Source organism: Anneissia japonica, unplaced genomic scaffold (genome assembly GCF_011630105.1).
Source record: "Anneissia japonica isolate Jap-2015-1 unplaced genomic scaffold, ASM1163010v1 scaffold287738_len211916_cov219, whole genome shotgun sequence".
Lineage (NCBI taxonomy): Eukaryota > Metazoa > Echinodermata > Crinoidea > Comatulida > Comatulidae > Anneissia > Anneissia japonica.
This window is the reverse complement of record NW_022718514.1, coordinates 123,965-145,906: the sequence shown is the minus strand read 5'-3', so window position 1 is coordinate 145,906 and position 21,942 is coordinate 123,965. Positions and strand designations below refer to the sequence as shown.

At 34.7% G+C, this 21,942-nt stretch overlaps 1 protein-coding gene across 8 annotated transcripts in view; it reads left to right on the top strand.

The window, feature by feature from the left end:
• The window catches only part of LOC117110552 (uncharacterized threonine-rich GPI-anchored glycoprotein PJ4664.02-like), a 37,303-nt gene extending 17,537 nt beyond the window's left edge, over positions 1 to 19,766 (top strand). For 5 of the 8 annotated variants that reach the window (XM_033253312.1, XM_033253310.1, XM_033253305.1 and 2 more), the window contains exons 3-16: positions 2,188 to 2,222; positions 2,699 to 2,897; positions 4,391 to 4,452; positions 5,575 to 8,364; positions 8,548 to 8,627; positions 8,762 to 8,929; positions 9,790 to 10,089; positions 11,017 to 11,118; positions 11,477 to 12,334; positions 12,846 to 13,016; positions 13,446 to 13,517; positions 14,108 to 14,221; positions 14,451 to 15,043; positions 16,224 to 19,766. In XM_033253312.1, the coding sequence (XP_033109203.1) occupies positions 2,188 to 2,222; positions 2,699 to 2,897; positions 4,391 to 4,452; positions 5,575 to 8,364; positions 8,548 to 8,627; positions 8,762 to 8,929; positions 9,790 to 10,089; positions 11,017 to 11,118; positions 11,477 to 12,334; positions 12,846 to 13,016; positions 13,446 to 13,517; positions 14,108 to 14,221; positions 14,451 to 15,035 (5,536 nt within the window). In that variant the 3' untranslated portion in view covers positions 15,036 to 15,043; positions 16,224 to 19,766. The remainder of the gene's footprint in view (positions 1 to 2,187; positions 2,223 to 2,698; positions 2,898 to 4,390; positions 4,453 to 5,574; positions 8,365 to 8,547; positions 8,628 to 8,761; positions 8,930 to 9,789; positions 10,090 to 11,016; positions 11,119 to 11,476; positions 12,335 to 12,845; positions 13,017 to 13,445; positions 13,518 to 14,107; positions 14,222 to 14,450; positions 15,044 to 16,223) is intronic. The other 3 variants (XM_033253307.1, XM_033253308.1, XM_033253306.1) reach the window with 3 other exon arrangements.
• Positions 19,767 to 21,942: the final 2,176 nt, after the last annotated feature.

Below are 21,942 nucleotides of genomic sequence, written 5' to 3'. Positions count from 1 at the left end.
GATTTCTAATACCTAAATTAAGTTAACCGAGGTAAGTGTGGACACTGGACATTTTCTTGCCATGGCCGAGATCTGAGATGTACTGAGTCAACCTAGGCATGAGCCGTAACATAAAGTTGCAATGCTGTCACAAGGCAAACTACTATACCTTTGTTGTATTTGATGAAACTGTAATATCACTCTAAAAAGGTATAGTGTAGGGGACAAAGGTCAGCACATTTGACCAATCTTGAATAACTGCATGTTAGACTTTGTATTGTTAAGAGTAAACAACCACTTGTCTGATATTTTACACCACGAACCTCTCAATTATGAACTCTAATTTTTTTTCTCTCTAGAAAAACCAGGGAAAAACACATAAAATTGTATTTTAAAATCTTCCATGTGTACTTACTTTGCGAATCCAAATTAATATACTGTAAAATGTTAATCAGCCAATAAATAAAACATTGAAACTAATAAATCCACATAAAATTCTGTTAAAGCAAGAAATCAATCATTGTCAGTCAAGATATATTCCAATTACAGCAGTGCATGCTTCTGTCTATAGTAATAATTATGATTCTCTCGTCTTGTTCATTTGTGGCGTTATTCCAAATGATAGATCACTAGTTTGGTAAGCCAATTCATCATTGTTGTGTAAGGGAATCACTTGTTTTTACTATTATTAATGATCATGTATTTATTCAGAAATCAGTAAACATAAATATATTATACTCACACTGAATACAGATATTATTAATAATAATAATAAAATAATATTTGCGATGACACGTTAGAAATCAACACCTGAAGTAAATCCACCTATGTTTGAGCATTTCTTGTATTCATTAATGATACACTTGTATAGCGCATAATGCAAGAAAAAGCTTCAGTGCACTTCACATCATAAAAATGATAAACAAAATATTTAAAAAAATAAATAAATAAAGGCAACACAAAATAAAAATACAAATCTTCTGAGGGGTCACCATCCACCTGTACCCTAGCGCAATCCCGAACCCCTACTCCATTCAAATTGAAACAGAGGAATACTGTGATTGGGGATGTTACAGTAATGTCTTTAAATACAGAATCAGTGATTTGATTCTTGGTTGAATTTAAATATTCCACATATTTAAACTGATAATGAAATATTAGTTTAATGCTATTTTTTTTTTTACTATATTTGGTAGCTGTTTTTGCCATTAATATGTACATTAGTACATAAATTTGCATACATAATGTTTCAGTTTTGTTAGCCTTCAAAATTGCTATTGAGCTCGGTTTTCATACAATCACTACTCGCTATCGCTGACAGCTTTCGGTGATGCTGATTGGTTGGTAAAATCGGGGAGCCTTCCCGATTGTGTAGGGGCTTACTATGTAGTTACAAGGATTGCACTGAAAGCGGAAGCGACTGTGTAGCGATTTTAAAGAAATCATGCTCAAGACCCAAGTACATGTTTTGATTTCAAACATTTCTACAAACATGGAAGGGAGGGGTGTGGTATGTCATTTGGTCAAGTGTCATTTAGTGGTGAAGAATATTATTTTATCTTAGGCAGGTTTCAAGGAAAGTGAAACCACTAATTAGTCATACAGTATGTGGTTTTCATAGAAATGTGTTATTTGTCAATTTGTGATCAAAGGTCAGATTTTCTGTTGTATCTTTCAAATGCTAGTAACTAGTGTGACATGCTTGATCAACCAGAGTTGGTAATAATAGAATCACTGATGCATGACATGCAATAAATAGGTGATCACAGAATTCAGTTCAAGTTCATGTAGTGGTCAAAGGTCAGATTTCAACCTAATTCAAATTTCATAGGTGTATTCCTTCTGACATTCTAAATATCTTTTTAGGGTAGCTAATACATTATCCAATTGATATCAAATTTTACTGGAATTACTCTTGTGAGAATTTAAATAGTTAGGTAGGTCAAAGTTGAAGGTAGTTTGATCATGCAGTTTCCATTCTTGCTATTGAACTTGTGATGAATTCAAACCACATGCTGACTATCCTCAGCGAGGGTTTCTTTTCTGCGAGTTGCGAGTCACAAAATGTGAGTTGCGAGTCACAAAATGCAAGTTGCGAGTTACAAAATGCGAGTTGCGAGTTACAAAATGCGAGTTTTGAGTCATCGTGGGGAGGCTATAGTGCTTTTACTGTGTAAAAGATTAATTCTAATTAATTTTTTTCTACAGACGAAGAAATCAAGGACCAGCGCATCAGCCGGAGGGTGAGTTCATGCTTAATATCATAAAGATTATATTTTTGAAAATATTGAAAACTTTTTTATTTCCTTGTGATTAGGAATTGACTAGGACTAGATGCCAAAATCATTCAAGCACCTGTCAATACTGTCCTGGTGGGCATTGTGCCTTAAATTGCTGGAGAACACTGCGTGGCATTTGGTTGCATCTCACTTTCCGGTTTTCTTCTGTTATACGTATTTCGTCGCTACAGTATATTAGAACAAAATACAAAAAAAGGCAAAAATCTTTGTTTTCATGAAATTCTACTAGATGATGTATAATATGTATTATGAGGCTGCCTCCTCTATTGTAAAGAGTATAGGAAATTAGAAAAAGGAAAATACATGGTAAACGAAAAAATATGAGCCTCACTGTCTAATATGTAATATACTTTATTCCTTGCTGTTGACATAGTATTTAGAGCTTCACACACATTTTACTTGTGATATTAATTTTACAGGGGAATCATTGGCGGGGAAAGCAGGCCCAGTAAATTCTTGGAAGAAACACAAACAAAATCTAGAGAGTGATTTAGAAACAAGTAAGACTACTCGTAGCAGTTCCAGAAGCAAAACAAAGTGGAATCTAAAAGAGTGCTCATTAGTTATTGACAAATTTGAACGTAGCAGACGAACTTCTGTTATTGAAGATAATGATAGGTAAAGTGCACAATTTTGTTTGTATACTTAGCCTGCTTTGAATAAATGGACCCCCTCCAATAACCTTCCCCTCCAGAGCCTCATTTGGAATAAGCGCCTCAAATAAATGCCCTGAATAAATAAATACCTCCTTAAATTTTAAACACCCTTAAAAAAATAGACCCTCCCATCCCCAAAAAAAAAAAAAAAAAAAAACATTTTCAACAACAAATGCCCTGGGGCGGTTATTAAAATATTGTATGTTTTTAGCACATTATGAGAAAATAAAGTAGAGTATTGAATGCTTAATTATAACGATATTATTGAGAGAAAATTGAAACACCTAGACAATGTTGAACTGTCAAGTGGTGCACAGATGTTGTTATCAATATGTCTGAAGGGTTGGTTTATGATTGCTTAAGTTGTAAGGCTTCACAACTGAAGGAGAAACATATTTCTATATTATATACCGCATACATAGATTCTAGGCATCTGATTGGTATTGACTTCTATATGTATAAGGATTGAAAAGAAGACGAAAGAGAATGCTAGATTTGTTTAATGTGCTTTACGGTACAATAAACGATCATAGGTAAGGACAGACCTAGGCCCAGCCAGGCACCGTTGATGACAACACAGCTGTTTCAGACTTTTACAAATTTTTTAATATCTAAATAAGCACAGAAAATTTACTCACTTTTTTATTATCAATTGTTGAAAATACCAGGGATAGGCCCCAAAGCCTACTACCCAGAATAATTCTTTTTATGACTAGCCAAGGGTTATTTATTTTCGCATTCAGAGCTTCTTCCTATAAGTTATCTGATCCTCATACAAAAATTTATCGGATATTTTGGGACCCGTTTCAGCAGCGAAAAATAACAAAATGGCCATTTTGCAATTTAGTACTATGGAAAACACGGCCTAATATTAAGCATAAGTTAACCACTTTGTGGCCCGTCAACAATACAAGCTTGTGTATACAAGCATGGCTGGGCGTGAATAGAAAATCTGTGGTTGGAAATCCCAACCACAAGATCAGGAAATTGCATGAAAAAGCCACTTCTCGCGTCCAATGCGGTTATGGTCACACACGGCAGCTAACGGTTAGCATGATCCAGATAAATAACATAAGCGCTCACCCTTGCGTTCATACAAGAAAATGCTTGATACAGATATCAAGAAGATGATGGGGGATCACTGGACAATAGGAAAATGGAAATTGGATATGTGTACTCTGAGTTATTTTTTTAATGATAAAAATGCATTTAACTTGCTAACCAATAGCGCTTGCTAACTGGTAGTGGATCCATATCTGGTAACTATTAGCGCTAACAGATCAAGCGTTCTCACATGGGTGCTAACGTCAGTGCTAACAGTTTACTCTTGATCCGGATACTAGGGCTCTAGCGTGAACCTAACTTAAATGAGCCTTCATGATGAATGCCTCAAAATTTATAATTTAAACAGGAATATTAAATTATTTTTAAGTATCAGCTTTGATTCCATTCTAGGAAGTGGATAATTCGCCAACCCTGCAGAAGAAAACCAAACTACTTGATAAAGTTACAACCAAGTAAGTGATTCTTAAACTGGCCGTTTTTTAGACTTACTGTCACTTATTTATAAGTATTTTATTTCATCAAATGGCTGTTGCTGTAATTGGAATTAATTGAAATAAAATGTAGCTTTACTTCCAAGCTTTTGTTACTGTCTCAGCAACTTTTTCAGGGAAACTGATGTATTTACACAGATCCACTTGTCACATAATCGCTTGTCATATGATCACATCATTCAAGCATTCAATTAGTTCCAATTATAACAACCATCATTTCATATTATGAGCATTGGAATAGCATCAAATATTTTTGGTATTTTATTTCATTATACACCTGAATTACCTGACAGTTGCATACTACGGTTTGAATGAATTTTAGCCCACTTTTCGCGACAAAACATTTGCTTTCAGTAGTATCGTTTTTCATGGTTTTTGACTATGATTTTAGTATAGGAGAAAGTTCAGGAAATTAAAAGTATAGAACTTTTTTGCTGAAAAAATGATGAGGAAATTTGTGAAATCTATGTTTTCGGCATCCCATGTAATAAACATAGGACAGATTATCATATGAAACAGTGTTCTTCATAGGTCAGATTTCTATCATACTGCATTTTAAATATTATACGATACCAGCAAATTAATCTGGTAATCTGACTATGATTCAAACCCACTGCTAATAATATAAACTTTCCAAGCTCCAGACCAGCCACTGTAAAAGTAATTTGTAAATACTGTATAGTACACATTGAGTGGTAGGTAGCAATTGAGTTAGAAATTGTTGTATGGTCTTTCAATTAGGAAATATACCAAGAAAAATATTTCAATTACTTGTATTTGCTAGTATTGTATAATTTTGACAATGTAAAATTCTCTGTTTGCTATCTTTTAGGTTAAGTTGAGCTATGCCAGCTAACTAGCTGACAGAGGGTGGGACCCTGCCACACAAAGCTGTTTTTCTGGAGCTCATTTTTTTTTTCTTTTTAATTTTTCGAAAATAAAAACCTGGAAAAATTAAAACATCAAGTGGGCTATTGCATCATTGATACTCTCATTGTTAATTTGGAATTTAATTATCCTATATTTGCCATCATTTTATATACTCTAGTTGAATTATTTAAAAAAAAATTTTTTTTTTTTTAGAGGACATAATGAGTGCTACATCTGCTCCAGCCAAATTACCACGTAAACAATTCGCTCGTAAATCTACTGGCAAACTTCACCTCCATTCTAAAACTAGCCGTGATGTTGGAGAGAAGTCTGCTAAAAAACTTCGCTTAGGAAATTATGATGAACCTAAAAAACCACCAGATAAGTATTCTGATAGTGATCGGGAAATAAAAAATGGAAGTGGTGTGGAAAGCCCTACAAAAATTAAAGAAATTGTACTCAGTAGTGAATCAATTGTAATTGATGATTTACCAGAGTTGACCCAGGAGGTTTCAACAGGGTCTGCTATATCAGAGATTGCAGTCACTCCAAAAACCAAAATTACTCCTAAAATTAGTGAGCACAACTCTCTTTCGACTTCTTCACCAGTATTTGTTCCTGAATGTCTAACTCCAACTTGCCAAAAGGATTATCCAGATAAAAGATCACAATCACAAGAGTCTATTAAGCAGAACACTGAATGTAGTGACAAAGTTCCATCGGTAAAGCAGGACAACAGCATCTCAAGTGGAAGTTTTAATTTACCTGAAGCTGATAAAGTGCATGAACGGAAAAGTAGCAACTTTTCTTTTTTGGATTCTTTCAAGCAGTCTTTCAGGACAAAAAAAGATTTGCCACTTTCTGAAGAGACTAAAAAAGATAGTGTGCCATCAGCTGAATTAGCAGCAGCAACTGATGCTGCAACACCAGAGGAACCTGTGGCAGTGCAGGATAACATCAAAGTTTCAAATAATACAATTGACAAACTGAGAAAGGGATTGCAATGTGAGAAGTTAAAGTCCATAGTGCATAAAGTGTTTAAAGACAGAAATGAAGTAATTAATACTTCTGATCACAAAGCATCAGTAAAAGAAGGAACACCAAATGAAATCACTCTCAACAGTGGAGTCATTGTTAAAGAAAATGATCATCAGAACAAAGAGAAGGAACTCTGTAATTTGAATGTTGAACAAAATAAAGTAGATAACACCAGTACTATTGATATTTCAAGTAATAGCATTCCACCTGAATTTTCCAATCACAACACAGAGTCAAAGGATTTGAGCTCTGCTGGGGGTGATAACTTAACACCTCCTCGTCCAGAAGAGGATGATGATGATGATGTTACAATAATTTGTACTACATGTTCAAAATGTCATAAAGAGCAGAGAAAGCAGTTTCAGTGCTCTCCAGCCAAGTTGACGTTAAATGTTAAATCAATGCAGACTAGCCAAGTCTCTGATTCAAACAAGGAAAACAATAGTTCAGATGCACCGTCTAACAAACAAGAAATTCTCACTCCTGATATATCATTTAAAGAGGACTCAGCATGTGATATTATTTTACCTGATGTAACAAAATCTGCTGTTGATGATTCATTAACAGGCAAGAGCACAAATGCCTTATCAGAAAAGGTGGTAATAGCTAGTGACATTGGCAAGAAAGTCACAGAAACAGATATAAATGAACAGACTGCCATCACAATTGCAGTAAATTCACAAAAGGTTGATTTAAGTGATGCTTTACCAGATGCAAGTGTTAGCCAACCTGAAGTTCATGCAGTTGAAATGGAAAGCAATGCACCTTCGGTTGACAAAGAGTTAATTCCGGATTCATTTACAAATCCAGAGTTAATTAGCATCAATACATTTGATTCAAAGAATATTACTACTTTGTCTCATTTAGAAAAGGTTGGAAAAACAGTGGGCAGAATGGAGATGAATATTCCAGTAGATGATATCTCTGGTGCTCTGAACAAAGAATTGCTGACTACAAACCAGTCATCACTAAGTGCAGATGAAGCAGTTGCTTCTGAAGTTGCAAAGTTAATTAAGGAAACCAGTGTCCATAATTTAGAGCAGTCCGGTATTATACAAACCAGTGTTTATTCTGATTCAGCACTATCACCTGATGTGACAAGTTCCTCTGAAAGCTTGATTGTTATTCAGTCTGTGCATTCTGTCACACCGAAATTGGAAGCAGTTGGACAACCATCACTAGAAGTTGAGAAACAGCAGTTACCTGGTGATACAATATTGCAAAAAAGATCAAATGATATATATTTAGATGTTAAAAGCCCAAATGCTACTACTAAACAACTGAAATTAAACATAACTGAAATTTCACATGCAAGAGTTGATGATACCAATTTGAATACTGAACAATATATATCTGGAAAGTCTTGCAGTGACATTGTTATCAGCCAAATTGATACTGTTGTAAATCAATCAAGTAATGTAATATCCACAGAAACTGCACCTATTGCTTCAGATTATTGCCGTACTGATGTCACAGAGAAAGTTAATGCAGCAGCCAGTGCACAAAAGGAACCAAATCAAGTTACTTTGGAAGTAGAACCATCAAAGAATGCAGAGATTTCTAGTTTGTCTACAGTAGTTACACCAATCATAAAATCTGTTTCTACTTCTGCTGTTATAGAGACTAAATCAATTGATAGTTCACCACTTGTAACACCTGCTGTATCTCAGGTGGAACTAAAATGTCAACCTGTTGAAATAATCTCGACTACCTCAGAAACGGATCCAATTCCTATAGAGACAGGGACTGAAGCTTTTCAATCTGCTTCCATGAATATAGATAATAAGACTCTTTCTGAAAAACCTGTAGAGTCTGATCCTTTAGTGTCTGATGCTATGGAAAATGTATTAATTGACAATAATGACCTCTCAAGTAAAAGACCAGGGTCTCCCTCCTTTACAAACAATCAGCTTTCAAAGAGATTGAAACTTGATACCAATGGTCAAGATACACTGGAAGAAAAAAGTAAGTTGTTTTATGAGGAATTCTTTTTTAATTATTTTTAGTTTTAATTATGATTTAGCGATATTAAAACTTTCTAAGCTCTATTAAACGATTTTTTATGATGTATACAACAACTCATATTGTTTTAATGATATTGGTAATCTGAATGTTATTTATTTCACAATACTGTTATTTCTTATTTAGCTGATTCGAATTCTAACACTTTTGACATATCTGCTATTATGGAACACCTTCCTGATGGTTATACAATTGTGGCAACCAAGGTAAATTAATTCATAAATATACCGTCCCATATAATAATTACAGTAATTCCATCCAATGATGAGGTAAATACAATTATGATTATAGATAATTATATTAGCATTTGATGTAACTGATAGTTATATATGTTTTTCAGGATTTACAATCAATGTTAAAGAAGAAAGCTGTGGATCTTCTAAAACCAATGGTCCTCCAATTGGAAGCAGTGTCAAAAGCATTAGAAACTTATCGTAGCATGATTAAGCAGAAGGATGTCCAGCATGCTACTGAAATCTCAAAACTAAAACAGGATTCACAGCATCAGGTATGTTGGGAGTTTTATTTCGATTTTATATTTTGTTAAGATTTAGATAATTTTAGGTTTGTATATTATGTGAGGTGTTGTGACTAAAAGGAGTCAGTTGTATGTTAGGTCAGTTTGATATATTCAAGAAGAAATGTATATTTTGAGGAAAGTTGGTGTTAATATTTCTGATGATTATATTCTACACCTGGTGTTCATACTGTCATCCACCTGGTGATTATAGTACTTTCCACCTGGTGATTATAGTATCTTCCACCTGGTAAGTATACAGTAGTTCCTTCCACCTGGTAATTATAATATCCTTCTCCTGGTAATTATAATATTCTTTGTCTGGTAATTATAATATTCTCCACCTGGTAATTAAAATATCTGCCACCTGGTAATTATAGTACCTTCCACCTGGTGAATGTATTATTTTCCTCCTGGTAATTATAATATACTTCACCTTGTAATTTTAATATCATCCACCTGGTAATTACAGTACCTTTTATACGGTACTTATAGTATCCTTCACCTGGTAATTAAGGCACCTTCCACCTGGGGATCATAGTATCCTCCACCTGGTAATTACAGTGTACATTATCTGGTAATTAATATCCTATGTTTAATCAGTCAATAGGCCCAGCTGTTTTTCTAGTTTATATTTTCTTGTATTGTAGTATTTTCTACCTTTTAAAAATTTAATTATACTGTATATCAGGTATGTCACCTTATTTATTAATGTGCATTGATGTTTACAACAAGTAGATGACCATCCACCTATTTACCTATCAATCAAAACAACCTGTATACTGCAGTTGCGATTATTGTGGATAAAACAAATTTATATTTAAAATTTAATGTATCTTATTTTATTAAAGGAGCAGAAGCCGAAGATGGTATCAGTTGAAAGCCAATACGTGGATAACTTTTTTATCAATGCCATTAAAGCACAGTCATACCCTGTATTGACCTCTGTCAAGGTGCGACGTTGGAAGACGCCACCTAGTAGCACACCACCAGCTGCCTCGGATTCCTCTAGTGCTGTAAATTCTTCCCCACCTGTCACTACCACATGTCCAGTTCCAGTATGTACTAAACCTCTGCAAACGTCTCCCTCTCCAACATCAAAACCTGAAGTTCACAAGTCTGTTCTATCAAGCTCTACAAACACTGCAAAGGTATGTTTCCTCAACTCTAGAACCATAATATTATAGTCAAGAATATTTGATACTATTCCAATACTCATAATGTTGAGTGCAATTGGAAATGTTGAAATAAAATGTAAATCTCACTTCAAGCTTTCATTACTATTGTGTCTCAGCAACTTCTTCAGGGAAACTGATGTATTTATACAGGTCCACTTGTTACATAATATTATTGTTTAAAATATATTAAACACTTGTGATACACCACGTAGATAGTTCTGATAAGAACTGTCTGGAAAGAACTATTGTTTTTGTTGTGATGTCTCAATGTTTTGAGTTGCTTCAATCATCACCATAATTGTTAAATCCACAGTAAAACCAAATTATTCACAGTAAACCAGATTATTAATAATTTTATAATCATATATAAATCAGATAAGAATACATTATTTAGTTTAAGACTTTTGAACAAGGCAATGCTAGCTAGATGTTTATAAAAAAACAAATATTATTTACAGTTGATTTTGATCTAGATTAGATCATAATCAATGCTTTCCTCCACCAATCCAGTCATATCAGTTGTTTGAGAACTTCACTACATCTAATGAGTGAAGGCCGAATTTTCCCTGCTGGGAATGGTTAATAATAATAATAATAATAATAATAATAATAATAATAATAATATAATAATAATAATGATATTTACCCATGTATCAAGTCTTATTTTCATCAATCAATCATTATTTTGAACACCCAATGATTTTCACTAATATAGCATGTGATAACACGTTTGTGTTGATAGTGCTTCTAATACTATTTTTAGTATAATAAAGCATATTCAATAGTTTTGACTCTGTAGCTAAAAAGAAAAAATGGTTTGTAATTCTTGTGTATAGTACTATTAGAGGCATTATTAAACATTATTATTAATTTATTATTACAAAACTTTAAAATTTCCAGTCACCAATATCAAAATTGGAGAATATGCTGAGCAGCACAGTGCCTAAGTATACAAGTCCATGTAGTTTTCTACAGAAATCTCCAAATATGAAACCACCACAGGTGAGTTAATAACATTCTCTCTTACACAATACACAACATAATTGTCACTGGCAACCAAATTAAAGATTTGCCCGAATCAAGATTTGATAACAAAAATCTAAAAATTCATTCATAATTGCAATCATTTAGAAATTTATTCTGAGTGAGCAAAATGTCAAGGTCAAATGTCATATTCATAGAAGCATATCTTGGCCACCATAAATATTTGTCATAACATTCTGTTCTATTTTCTGTATAAAAGCTATAATTCCATACTTTTCTAAAAATGTCTACATTGTCCTTAATTTAATCTTAAATAGAAACAGCCCTGGCACAGACAGGTCTGGTTTATATTATGGATTCATTTGCATTTTTGCAGGTTACACCTTCACCAACACAGACGACTTCAACAAGTCCTCAGAAAGCTGGAAAGAAGTTATCATCTCCTATGGCAGTGATTGACCTAACACAGGATTCTGATGAAGTCAATACATCTGCAAATGCAGTAGCTGTAACACAGCAGACATCTCCTAAACCTTCTCCTGGTCCACCTCCTAAGTTAATCCCTAACAGAAAGACTGTATCACAGCAGTTAGCATCTAAGGTTCCAAGCCCTAATGTTCTTCCATCCTTGATACAATCACCGATACTTAGGACAAATTTGCAAACCTCTAGAACAGTCAACAATCTAAGAATGGCAACTGCCACTCCAAGTGTCAGACCAAACACACCTCCTCAAAGAGTAATGCATATTCCAGTAAGTAATGCCATGGGCACCAGGTATATTCGTCCTCAACATGTGTCAAACTCTGTAGCTCACCAGCAATTGCCAGAACACAGAAATACTGTTCATGGATCAACTATGATGACTTCTAATCCTGTAATGGCACAAGCAACATCAGCAGCTAGGGCATTAACAGCTCCCTCTGTGGTCCATCAGCTTCTTCCCCAAACAAAGACTGCTAGTCAAGGAATACCAAACAGTACTCATTCCAGACCACCTCCGCAGCTAATAACCCAATCACAGACGGTCAGAGGTTTCACGTCACAATATAGAGAACCAGTAAGATATCCTGGTGTCCAACCAACGTCCATTGAGAACCGACCACAACCCCCACCAAATGTTTCTATATCACTAATGCAGCAAACGCCAGTGCAGCAGCATAGATTATTGCACCCCCAGAGCAGAGCAGCATTTCCCCCTCCCAGTTACACGGTAGCACTGAACTCACAAACTGTAAGTGTTGGTATTTTGTTAACAATTATAATATTTATACTTTCATGTAGTCTTCAAGTAGATCACTTGCTGGGTTGGCTCAATGCGTTTGTAGTTTGAACCAACCTGTGTTGACTCCTGTCTGAAATGGAATCACACAACCATGGAAGAAAGACTTAGCTCTGTTCAGAGTCTTGGTTATCAAGATTTATTAGTTAAAAAAACTGTTGTATGCTCATATATAATCATAATGTGCCTATATATGATCTTAATGTGATGTCATTATGACCATATTTAGGCATTTTAGCCCAATGGCCATTTAAATATTCCATTGCATCGCTTAGAGCGATTTGATATGTCATAACTCAGGGTGCCGTAAATCTATGACGGTATACATCATTATAATAACCATTTTTTGTGTAGTCTCAAATCACCTTAACTCTTATCTATCCCATGATATGTTTGTATCTGTTTGTAATAGTCATATTTACATTAGTAAAATGAATAGATTTCTGTTTTGAATTAATCTTAGGCACCTCAACTTCAGACTCGAACAGACTCAGTGGTGCTACCACAAGCAGTGAATTCATTGATGCTGCAAAGGCATGAACCCATGCAAGCGCAAATTGTCTCTAATAATCCAAATCGATATCCGGTGGTCATGGGAATGCCAACTCCTGCACAGCAGCTCCCAGTCTCGCAGGTCAGGTCAATCATTTAATAACTTTTGTGTACTATTGTTTTTTTAGCAATAGTAGCGGTTTTTGTACTAAACACAGTTGGTAAAATAATACTGTAATATGTTTTATAAGATTATATTCTATATGAAATTATTATTTATTATTAAATTGTCACATTGTTTTTGTGGAAAAGGGTCATGTGTCTTTTTGTTAGTGGTATCATTCAATCAAGGAAAATCATTGAACTGCCCACTATAGAGCAGATTAAGAGCGCCATTGAGACCCTGAAGATGATCATCATATTGCAAATAGTCGCACACTTTTCACCTTTATTGCACTGGCACATCGCCCTCTGTTGGCGACTGAGCACCCTCGTCCAGGTGCTGCATAGGCAGTAGTAATATGAAACCTTTTCCTGTAAATTTTAATTCTTAAATAATTTTTTTCAACAGTCAACAAGTAGCAGTGCAGTAAATAGCCAGAGACATGCTTTGCAGCTACACACAACGATGGTCCGGTTGAAGGTTTGTTTATTTTATTTTTTATCTTATAATTTCCTATACAATTCTCAACCCCTGGATTATGGTCATAAATGGACTGCAAGTTTTGAAATTTGGACTGCAATTTTTAAACAAAAATTTGAGTAGTGTTGAATTTCATACATATCAATCAAACCTAACCAAAAACAGCCAAGACATTTCTTTTTCTGAAGTTCTCCAAACTTACTGACATATTGAATTCTTAATGGGTGTAATTTAACTGAGAATGCATCCCTGCTATGGGAATGAGTAAGGGAAAATTAATGATATCTTACATGGATTCGATGGGGTGTTCAATATATTTTTGATTACTTAATTTAGAATTAACGATTTCAAGTAACATGAGATTCAATTTCATTTGTATTTTAGCTATTCACTTTATTTTACCTGTATTTTTTTTTTTCAATTGTGTTTATATTGTTCTGAAGAGGCAAAGGCTTTCAATCTCCATGACAAACTCCGACAGCCTCTACCAATTTATTCATGTATTAAGTACAGCTTAGCTAATTTGTTAATGAACATGTAACCACTCAAAATACTGAGATGTTTAGTTTTTGTTTGGCTGGTTTGTTTAGGAAACATATGATAATCTGCAAAACCAACAGACTGAGATTGTAGTTAAACTGCAAAGCAAAGACATTTCAAGTGCCCGACGGGAAGAGCTCCTCAAGACTTTACATGAAATTCAGGTGAACAAAAATAACAGCTTCCTTTTCTTTAATGTGTAGAATTTATAAATATTTATAAAGCATTCCAGCAAGATGATTAAGGGTTTATTGCTTCATATCTGAAGATCACTTAGCATGAAACACAGCGTGATAGACATGTCTGTGTCCAGCCTTGTTGTTCTTATAATATAGGCCTATATATGTTCTTGTGAAGAGTAATTGAGCACTATCAATGCTTGTGGAGGTGCAGGGAAACTTGCATAGTACGTCCCAGAAACAGAAGCAGTTCCAGACAGAGTTCACTCACATTCATGGGCAGTCATTTCGCAACCAACCCCCTCTGCAGCCAGGGGCAGCACCAGTTGCAGCAACATCACAACAAACTGCAGCTTCACAGCTACTTGCGCTCTCGCACCAGGCTAATGTGCAGCAGAGACATCAGCAGTTCAGAATGAAACATCCAGCTGCACTCCCTCCTCAACCAGTTCCCGCCCAGTTACCGTTACAAGCTAAATTACTTCTGATCCCTGGCAAACCGGTACTGAATATCACTAGAGCACCCAATGGAATTGTTCTATCATGGACAATGGTGTTGCAGCCGGGATCTGCTGAGATTGGTTTCTATCATTTATTTGCTTATCAAGAACAGGAAGGCCCACCTAGCAGTAGCAATTGGAAAAAGATTGGTGAAGTAAAAGCTCTTCCACTGCCAATGGCCTGCACCTTGACACAGTTCCAACATGGTAGTATTTATCACTTTTCAGTGTGTGCTGTGGACGTTTTTGGTAGGAGTGGTGATTTTAGTGAAAACTCCAGTATAAATTTGATCAATTAAAAAGTAAAGTAAGTAAACTTTATTCCATAATAAAACAAACAAAATGTAAATATCTGATTCAAGATTAGTGAATAAGGGAACTCAAAAATAACTAAATAAAGTACCTGAGAAAGAAACAAATAAATAAAAGAAGAACACAATAATCAAATATTGTATTTACATAACTTAAATTAATACCATACTAAGAAGATATTGGTTGATGTAGAATTTACAGGTAGTTTGAACTGTGCTTGCCTATATCCAAGGTCAATGGACATAAACCTATTTTGTGTGTATGTTTGTTTATTTCAATTGACCTTGATGCGGACATGTGCAGTTAAACTCCGAACTGGCTTGGGTCATATTATCGATGTCAATATTTTTCATATGTGCTTGATCCAATGACCAGAGTTAATAATCTGGAGCGCTTAGAGGCTTTTTTTGGTATATGTATCCAGCATCATATTATATCATGTTTCCCAAGCAGTGTGTCATTTTGGAATTGGGGTTGGATTTTTTTTATAAAAAATGTATTTATTTGTTTATATATATTATAACACTCCTAAATATATCCTTGTCATTTGATTGGTGTATTTCGTATCATGTGACATTGAAAATATTCTTCCCATTGCACTCATAAACATTCATTATTTGTATGCTATCATCGTAGTCCTAATTCTATGGTTTATAGCCAGCTGTCATGCGCCACATGTTTTTGGTTAGTAAAATGGTAGCCACATAGCTAGCGTTAATGATTGAAGTATCAAATTTATTCATTAATGCTTAAAATGTCGCTTTTTTTAAACACTACTTAAATATTTTGGGCTCCTTATTGGTATGAAAAAAAATATTTTTGCCCAAAAATCTTCAAAAATAGATATTGAAGATTTTGTGTCATGTTTAGGAAATATACTTTTTTGCATAATCTATCCAGTAAATAGCTTATTTAGCTAAACTATTTGTAGCCACTGTGTGGGCTACAAATACTTTGGCATCTGGACCATAGTTTCATTGCTGCTCTTGTGTTTCTGTCAAAGTACAAGTTACAATAGCACACAGCATCTTGGATGAGACATTTAAGCCATTAGCCTTATATGCTCTAGTGTACATGTACATTATACGCAGTAAGGCAATACACTCTATAGAAAAGATCTATCTTCCAGTGTACTGCCTAATTCACTATTATTGGGATTCTTATTTTTAAACCAGTTGTGGCTAGTTACATTGATGTTACCGGCTGCTGCCCTAATGTTACAGATATTGCTACAGCCAGTTACAGTGATGTTACCTGCTGCTGCCCTAATGATATAGATATTGCTACAACCAGTTACAATGATGTTACTAGCTGCTGCCCTAATGTTACAGATATTGCTACAGCAAGTTACAGTGACGTTACCGGCTGCTGCCCTAATGATACAGATATTGCTACAACCAGTTACAATGATGTTACTAGCTGCTGCCCTAATGTTACAGATATTGCTACAGCCAGTTACAATGATGTTACCTGCTGCTGCCCTAATGTTACAGATATTGCTACAGCCAGTTACAGTGACGTTACCGGCTGCTGCCCTAATGATACAGATATTGCTACAATCAGTTACAATGATGTTACTAGCTGCTGCCCTAATGTTACAGATATTGCTACAGCCAGTTACAGTGACGTTACCGGCTGCTGCCCTAATGATACAGATATTGCTACAATCAGTTACAGAGATGTTACTAGCTGCTGCCCTAATGATACAGGTATTGCTACAGCCAGTTACAGTGATGTTACCTGCTGCTGCCCTAATGATATAGATATTGCTACAACCAGTTACAATGATGTTACTAGCTGCTGCCCTAATGTTACAGATATTGCTACAGCAAGTTACAGTGACGTTACCGGCTGCTGCCCTAATGATACAGATATTGCTACAACCAGTTACAGAGATGTTACTAGCTGCTGCCCTAATGATACAGGTATTGCTACAGCCAGTTACAGTGATGTTACCTGCTGCTGCCCTAATGTACATTATTGCTATAGCTATGATGCTGTGGCTATTATTACACTGCTTACAATGAGTTAATCATTTGCTACTCTTACAACATTTGTTTTTTAATTCCATTTATGCAAACAAATTAAAAGCATTTAATTACTGTGACACAAAACATTGATACCTTGATAATAAAAACTTAACAGATAAGTCTGGTTTTAAGTTCTGTACTTAATGGATTTGTCTCTGTAAAAAATGTTTGTAAATTATATTTTTGTAGCTTATTATTTAAATGCAGAAATTTGTATGTGTAATATGATGACTTGAAAGTATGCTTACCAGAAACCATAGAGTAGTGATTTATGCTTTGTGATACAAAAAGCTATCTTAGTAAGTAGGGAATTTATCTTCCTTTTAGTACTGTAAATGTCACAAATGCTCTAATTATGATTTGGATTTTTAAAAATGGATTACAAGAAATTTATGTGATTAAGTTTATAGTATTCAGTGTCATGCTAAATCATTACAAACATGGCAGGAATTTTGAATTTATGTAATAAGGGTGCTTTTGAAAATTAAATACAGTACCAGTTGAGATTACAATTTATTAGCTTTGTCCACACACTCAAATGTTCCTTGACAAAAAACTGTTGTATGCTCATATATAGTCATAATGTGTCCATATATAGTCATGATGTCATCATGACCATATTTAGGCATGTCACATGTTTTTGTCAAAAGAATTTGGTAGTCAGGACAGGTCTTTAAACATGTGTTTCTCAGGGTGTAGGGCTTGCCCATCATACATATTCATAATTTGTCTTCCACTAAAATATCTGGCAAGTATCGTCATAATCTGGAACCTATTTACAGGCCTGTAACCTAATTGGGGACCTAATGGAAGAGTATTTGACCAATGTTTAGAGTTTTAGCTAACACAAATGAACATCCTTGATTTTCAACATTGCAAACTTCATTGGGTCATCTTCAACAATATATTTGTGTTCTAAAAGTATTCAGGGAATTCAAACTGCTGATCTGATTTCCCCTTAATAATTACTGTCTCTGAGTTTTTTTTCTTAAAGTTTAATAAAGGGCTCTATTTATTTGGGGTAGAATCACTAAACTGGTGACAATTTTTAGACTTGCTCCAGAAAGTACTGTAATCAAATTTTTAATTTTTTTTTTTTTTTTGTGAGATTTGATCACTTTCCATTTGTTATTGAAAAGTTTGAAGGTGTCTATTCAATAAATTACATATGTATATATTATATAAATATAATTATGATTCATTGATAGTAGTTACTGTACCTGGATAATTAAATTATGTAATTTGATCTCCTGATCCTGTAAGAAAATGTTTCGATGAAAACAGATGTCTCCAAAAATGTGCAACAGATATTATATTTTGAGCGTTAAAACAAAAGGGTCAGTATTTTTGTTTAAACTTAAGATGTTAAAGTATTTCAGAATGAATATAATGCGTTTAACAAGCACAGAAACAGCTCTTTATGATTACTATGATTTTGTATTTCTCAAACTACTGTGGTTCCTTCAGATGGCATAGTTAAGTACTTATAGTAGATCTGGGACGGATGCAGGATTAGGCGGTAGGGAGAGCGCGAGTGAATATGGACCTCAAGGTGACCGAAAATTTCACTTCCATACTCTAAATATCATACCTGTACTGTGTTTATGATGATAAAAATAATTATCAACAATACAACAATTAATTTTCCTTATCCAATTGAGTGGGGGAGGGGGATGGGGGTGCGATCTCACACTCCTGCATCCTCCCCAGGTAGGTTGATTTAAGTACGTCTGTACAACAAATCCGTAAAAGTACTTGTTCCATTGTTTTCTATCTTCAAACCAATGTACAGTAAGAATATCTTTGAGTAGTGTAAGCTTAGCCGTGACTTGATGGTTAAGGTGCTTGCCTTCAAATCTTAGATTCCTGGGTTCAATTCCTGCTAATACAACTCCAATCTCCATCCTTGTATGCATTAGTAAAAAATGTAAATATTTGTAGTGTATACTTGAGTGAAATTGACTTGATATCTGGTACAAGACTACTTTGTGGTTGAAGATGAGTTCCATGTGTATAATAAATGTACTGTATTTTGGCTTATTCATTGAGGCAATCCTCAAAAGTTTAGTTTTAGCTTTCTTGTTCATTTTTTTCTGCATGCTGTTTATTAATGCTCACTGCCCTATCTCACCTAGCCTGCAGTTTCTAATCACTCTTGCCTGAATTCTGACCCTATACCATTTGGCTTTTTATTCTCTCACTCATTCGTCACAGAAGGACTGGTGTTGTCCGAAAGCTGTGGTTATATTTCTGGCTGATTACTCTACTTGCATTTTACTTTTTAGCTGTTGTTCATGAAATTTGTATTGTTTCCCACATCATTGTTATTTTTGATGTATATAATTTACCTACACATTTTAGGCCAGCTACCTCAGCTTCAATGAAAGTATGTAAGATATAGTAGATTAAAAGTAGCATTAAGAAATATGTTTTGAAAACATAAAATGCATAAATTGATTTCAGTCCTGAGGCACCGTTATTGTTGATTGAAGAAATGCGTTTCATTCAAAGTTGGCATGGAACTTTATATATCACAAACTGTTGATCTGTTAGTGTTAATGAAGTAATTCAGATGCCAGTATTTGTTGATTCTGTTCTCAAGACGTTGTGTTGAATACATGTTGTAAAGTAACTTATTGTCATTGTCTTTATACATACTTTTTATAATAAAGGCTCAATGAATTTCGACTGACTGTTTTATTGAGTTACTGAGTGCTATGGAACCACAGAATGAACATCTTTTGAAAGCAAATTATATTTCACCTAATTTATGCCCAAACTAAACAAATATTGTACAATATTATTGTGGCCTACCTACAGTCTGATTTGTGAATGATACATGGGGTCCAGGATCTCGTCATCTGATCATCTCTTCTATTGGAGACATGGGGGAACTCCTTGCAATATTGGCTTCCACAAACATATATACACCGGCTTTAATTCAAAATTTTGCTGCAAGTGTAATCACAAAATATGCACATATCAACAACATTCTGAAAGATTTACACCGGATTATTTACAAAATATTACTTGAGGAAGTGTCTGCTTTCACAACTATATCCAGCATGGACATGGATCCAGTGAGCTTATTATATTTTCAAAATGTCTATAAAATCACATCTGCTATTAAGGGAAGCCTATCCGGCATTAGATAGTAAGTAGAAAGGAAATCATGAATAGGTAAGTAAAAGCAGGAAACTAGAATAAATGGATAAGGAAACCAGAAAAAGATGATAAAATTGTAATAAGGTAATGCAAGTGAAAGATAAGGAAACGTAAGGAAGAAATGATGAGCAGATATAAAAACAGAAAAGGAGAGAAATGACTAGGAAATACAAGAAAGTAAAAAGGAAATATTAGTACTATAAAGAAGGTAAAAGTGTAGGCCTAACCTTTCAACTTTGGTACATACTGTACAGGATTATGAGATGTTCCCGTGGAATGAGTCTCGTGGGCCGCCCAATAAGACTAGACACTAGATGATTCTCGGAGGAGTATGGGCGGGGGACGAAAGACGGTGCGCTATTATAACTTGTTTTCAGCCCTCCAGCTGAAACACAAGGAGAGGTAGCGATGGGAATTGAACTGGAGACCTAGAGGTCTCCACGGTTCAGCGCATACACAGTGGTTAGCTGACTGGGCTAAGCTGCTCGATCTATACAGTAAGATTATAATCAAAACTATCTTCTTATCAGTAAATTTACTTGAAGATTAGCATAAACTATTCATCCATCTAAATTGGAGATAATTATTTTGGAAACAGGGAATAAACACTTATTAAAAGGCGTCTTTCTAAGATACAGTAATTGTATCATGGAAAGACGGAACTCCAAGATAAGGTATCTTGGAAATTTAGACGGAATACCGAGATAATTTATATTGTAAACACGTCTTTCCAAGATAATTTATCTGTCTTTCCAAGATCCGTTATCTTGGAATTCGTCTTTCCAAGATAAATAATCTCGGAAAGACGTCTTAAGTGTTTATTCCATGTTTAGGAACTCGAAGGGTCACTTCTGTAGACAGTCAGGACATAGGCAATTAAGCAGAAGACCTATGCCAAAACCGTGCTGAGTCAGACAGTTTATGCTTGGAGACCAAGGATTGTCTACCAGGCGCTGGTGAGAAGGCAAGAATATATTTATGTTCAAACTTCAATATCTGAATTGTGTTTTATTGAAACAAGAAAAAGTACAAAAACAGATAGTATTTCTTTTAGACTAACATTCATTTAATTAAATACTGTACATTCAAGGTTTGTTTAAATATGCAAGAATTTACATCACATCAAAAGCTCGCGTTGAATTGAATGAATTCCAAGGTGTAACCTAGAACAGAATGACAGGTCTCGTCAATAAACATTCAACTTATAGTACAGGACTAACCCGAGGATTAAGTAACACATAATACATGTATTAACAAACCTTATGTGAACTATGAAGACTGTACGGCGATTCGGACGGTTAATTAAATGAAACATTTATTAATTGGTCAATCCAATGAAAGCAGCAGAATATCATGTTAATTGGGAGAATATTTTTTAAAGAACCTAGACAACCGATTGGTTGAAAGGTATATTTAACTACTGTATTTTTACAATTGCATCACAAAGAACTATGTTTGGACCATAGTTTTTGTCTATGCCTATGCCTATGACAACTTCTTTTTTTTTAAATTATTTTGCAGACCTTATTCGACCTACTACCTATATCGTTTTGATTCTAAACAAAACCATTTGTCAGCCTGTTATTTAATTTCACAGCAGGTAGATCAGTCAACTACAGTGGTGGTAGCCACTCTGTATGCGCTGAATCATCAAAATCTTTTGTTCCCCCGTTCAATTCTCATCGCTACTCTGCTTGGG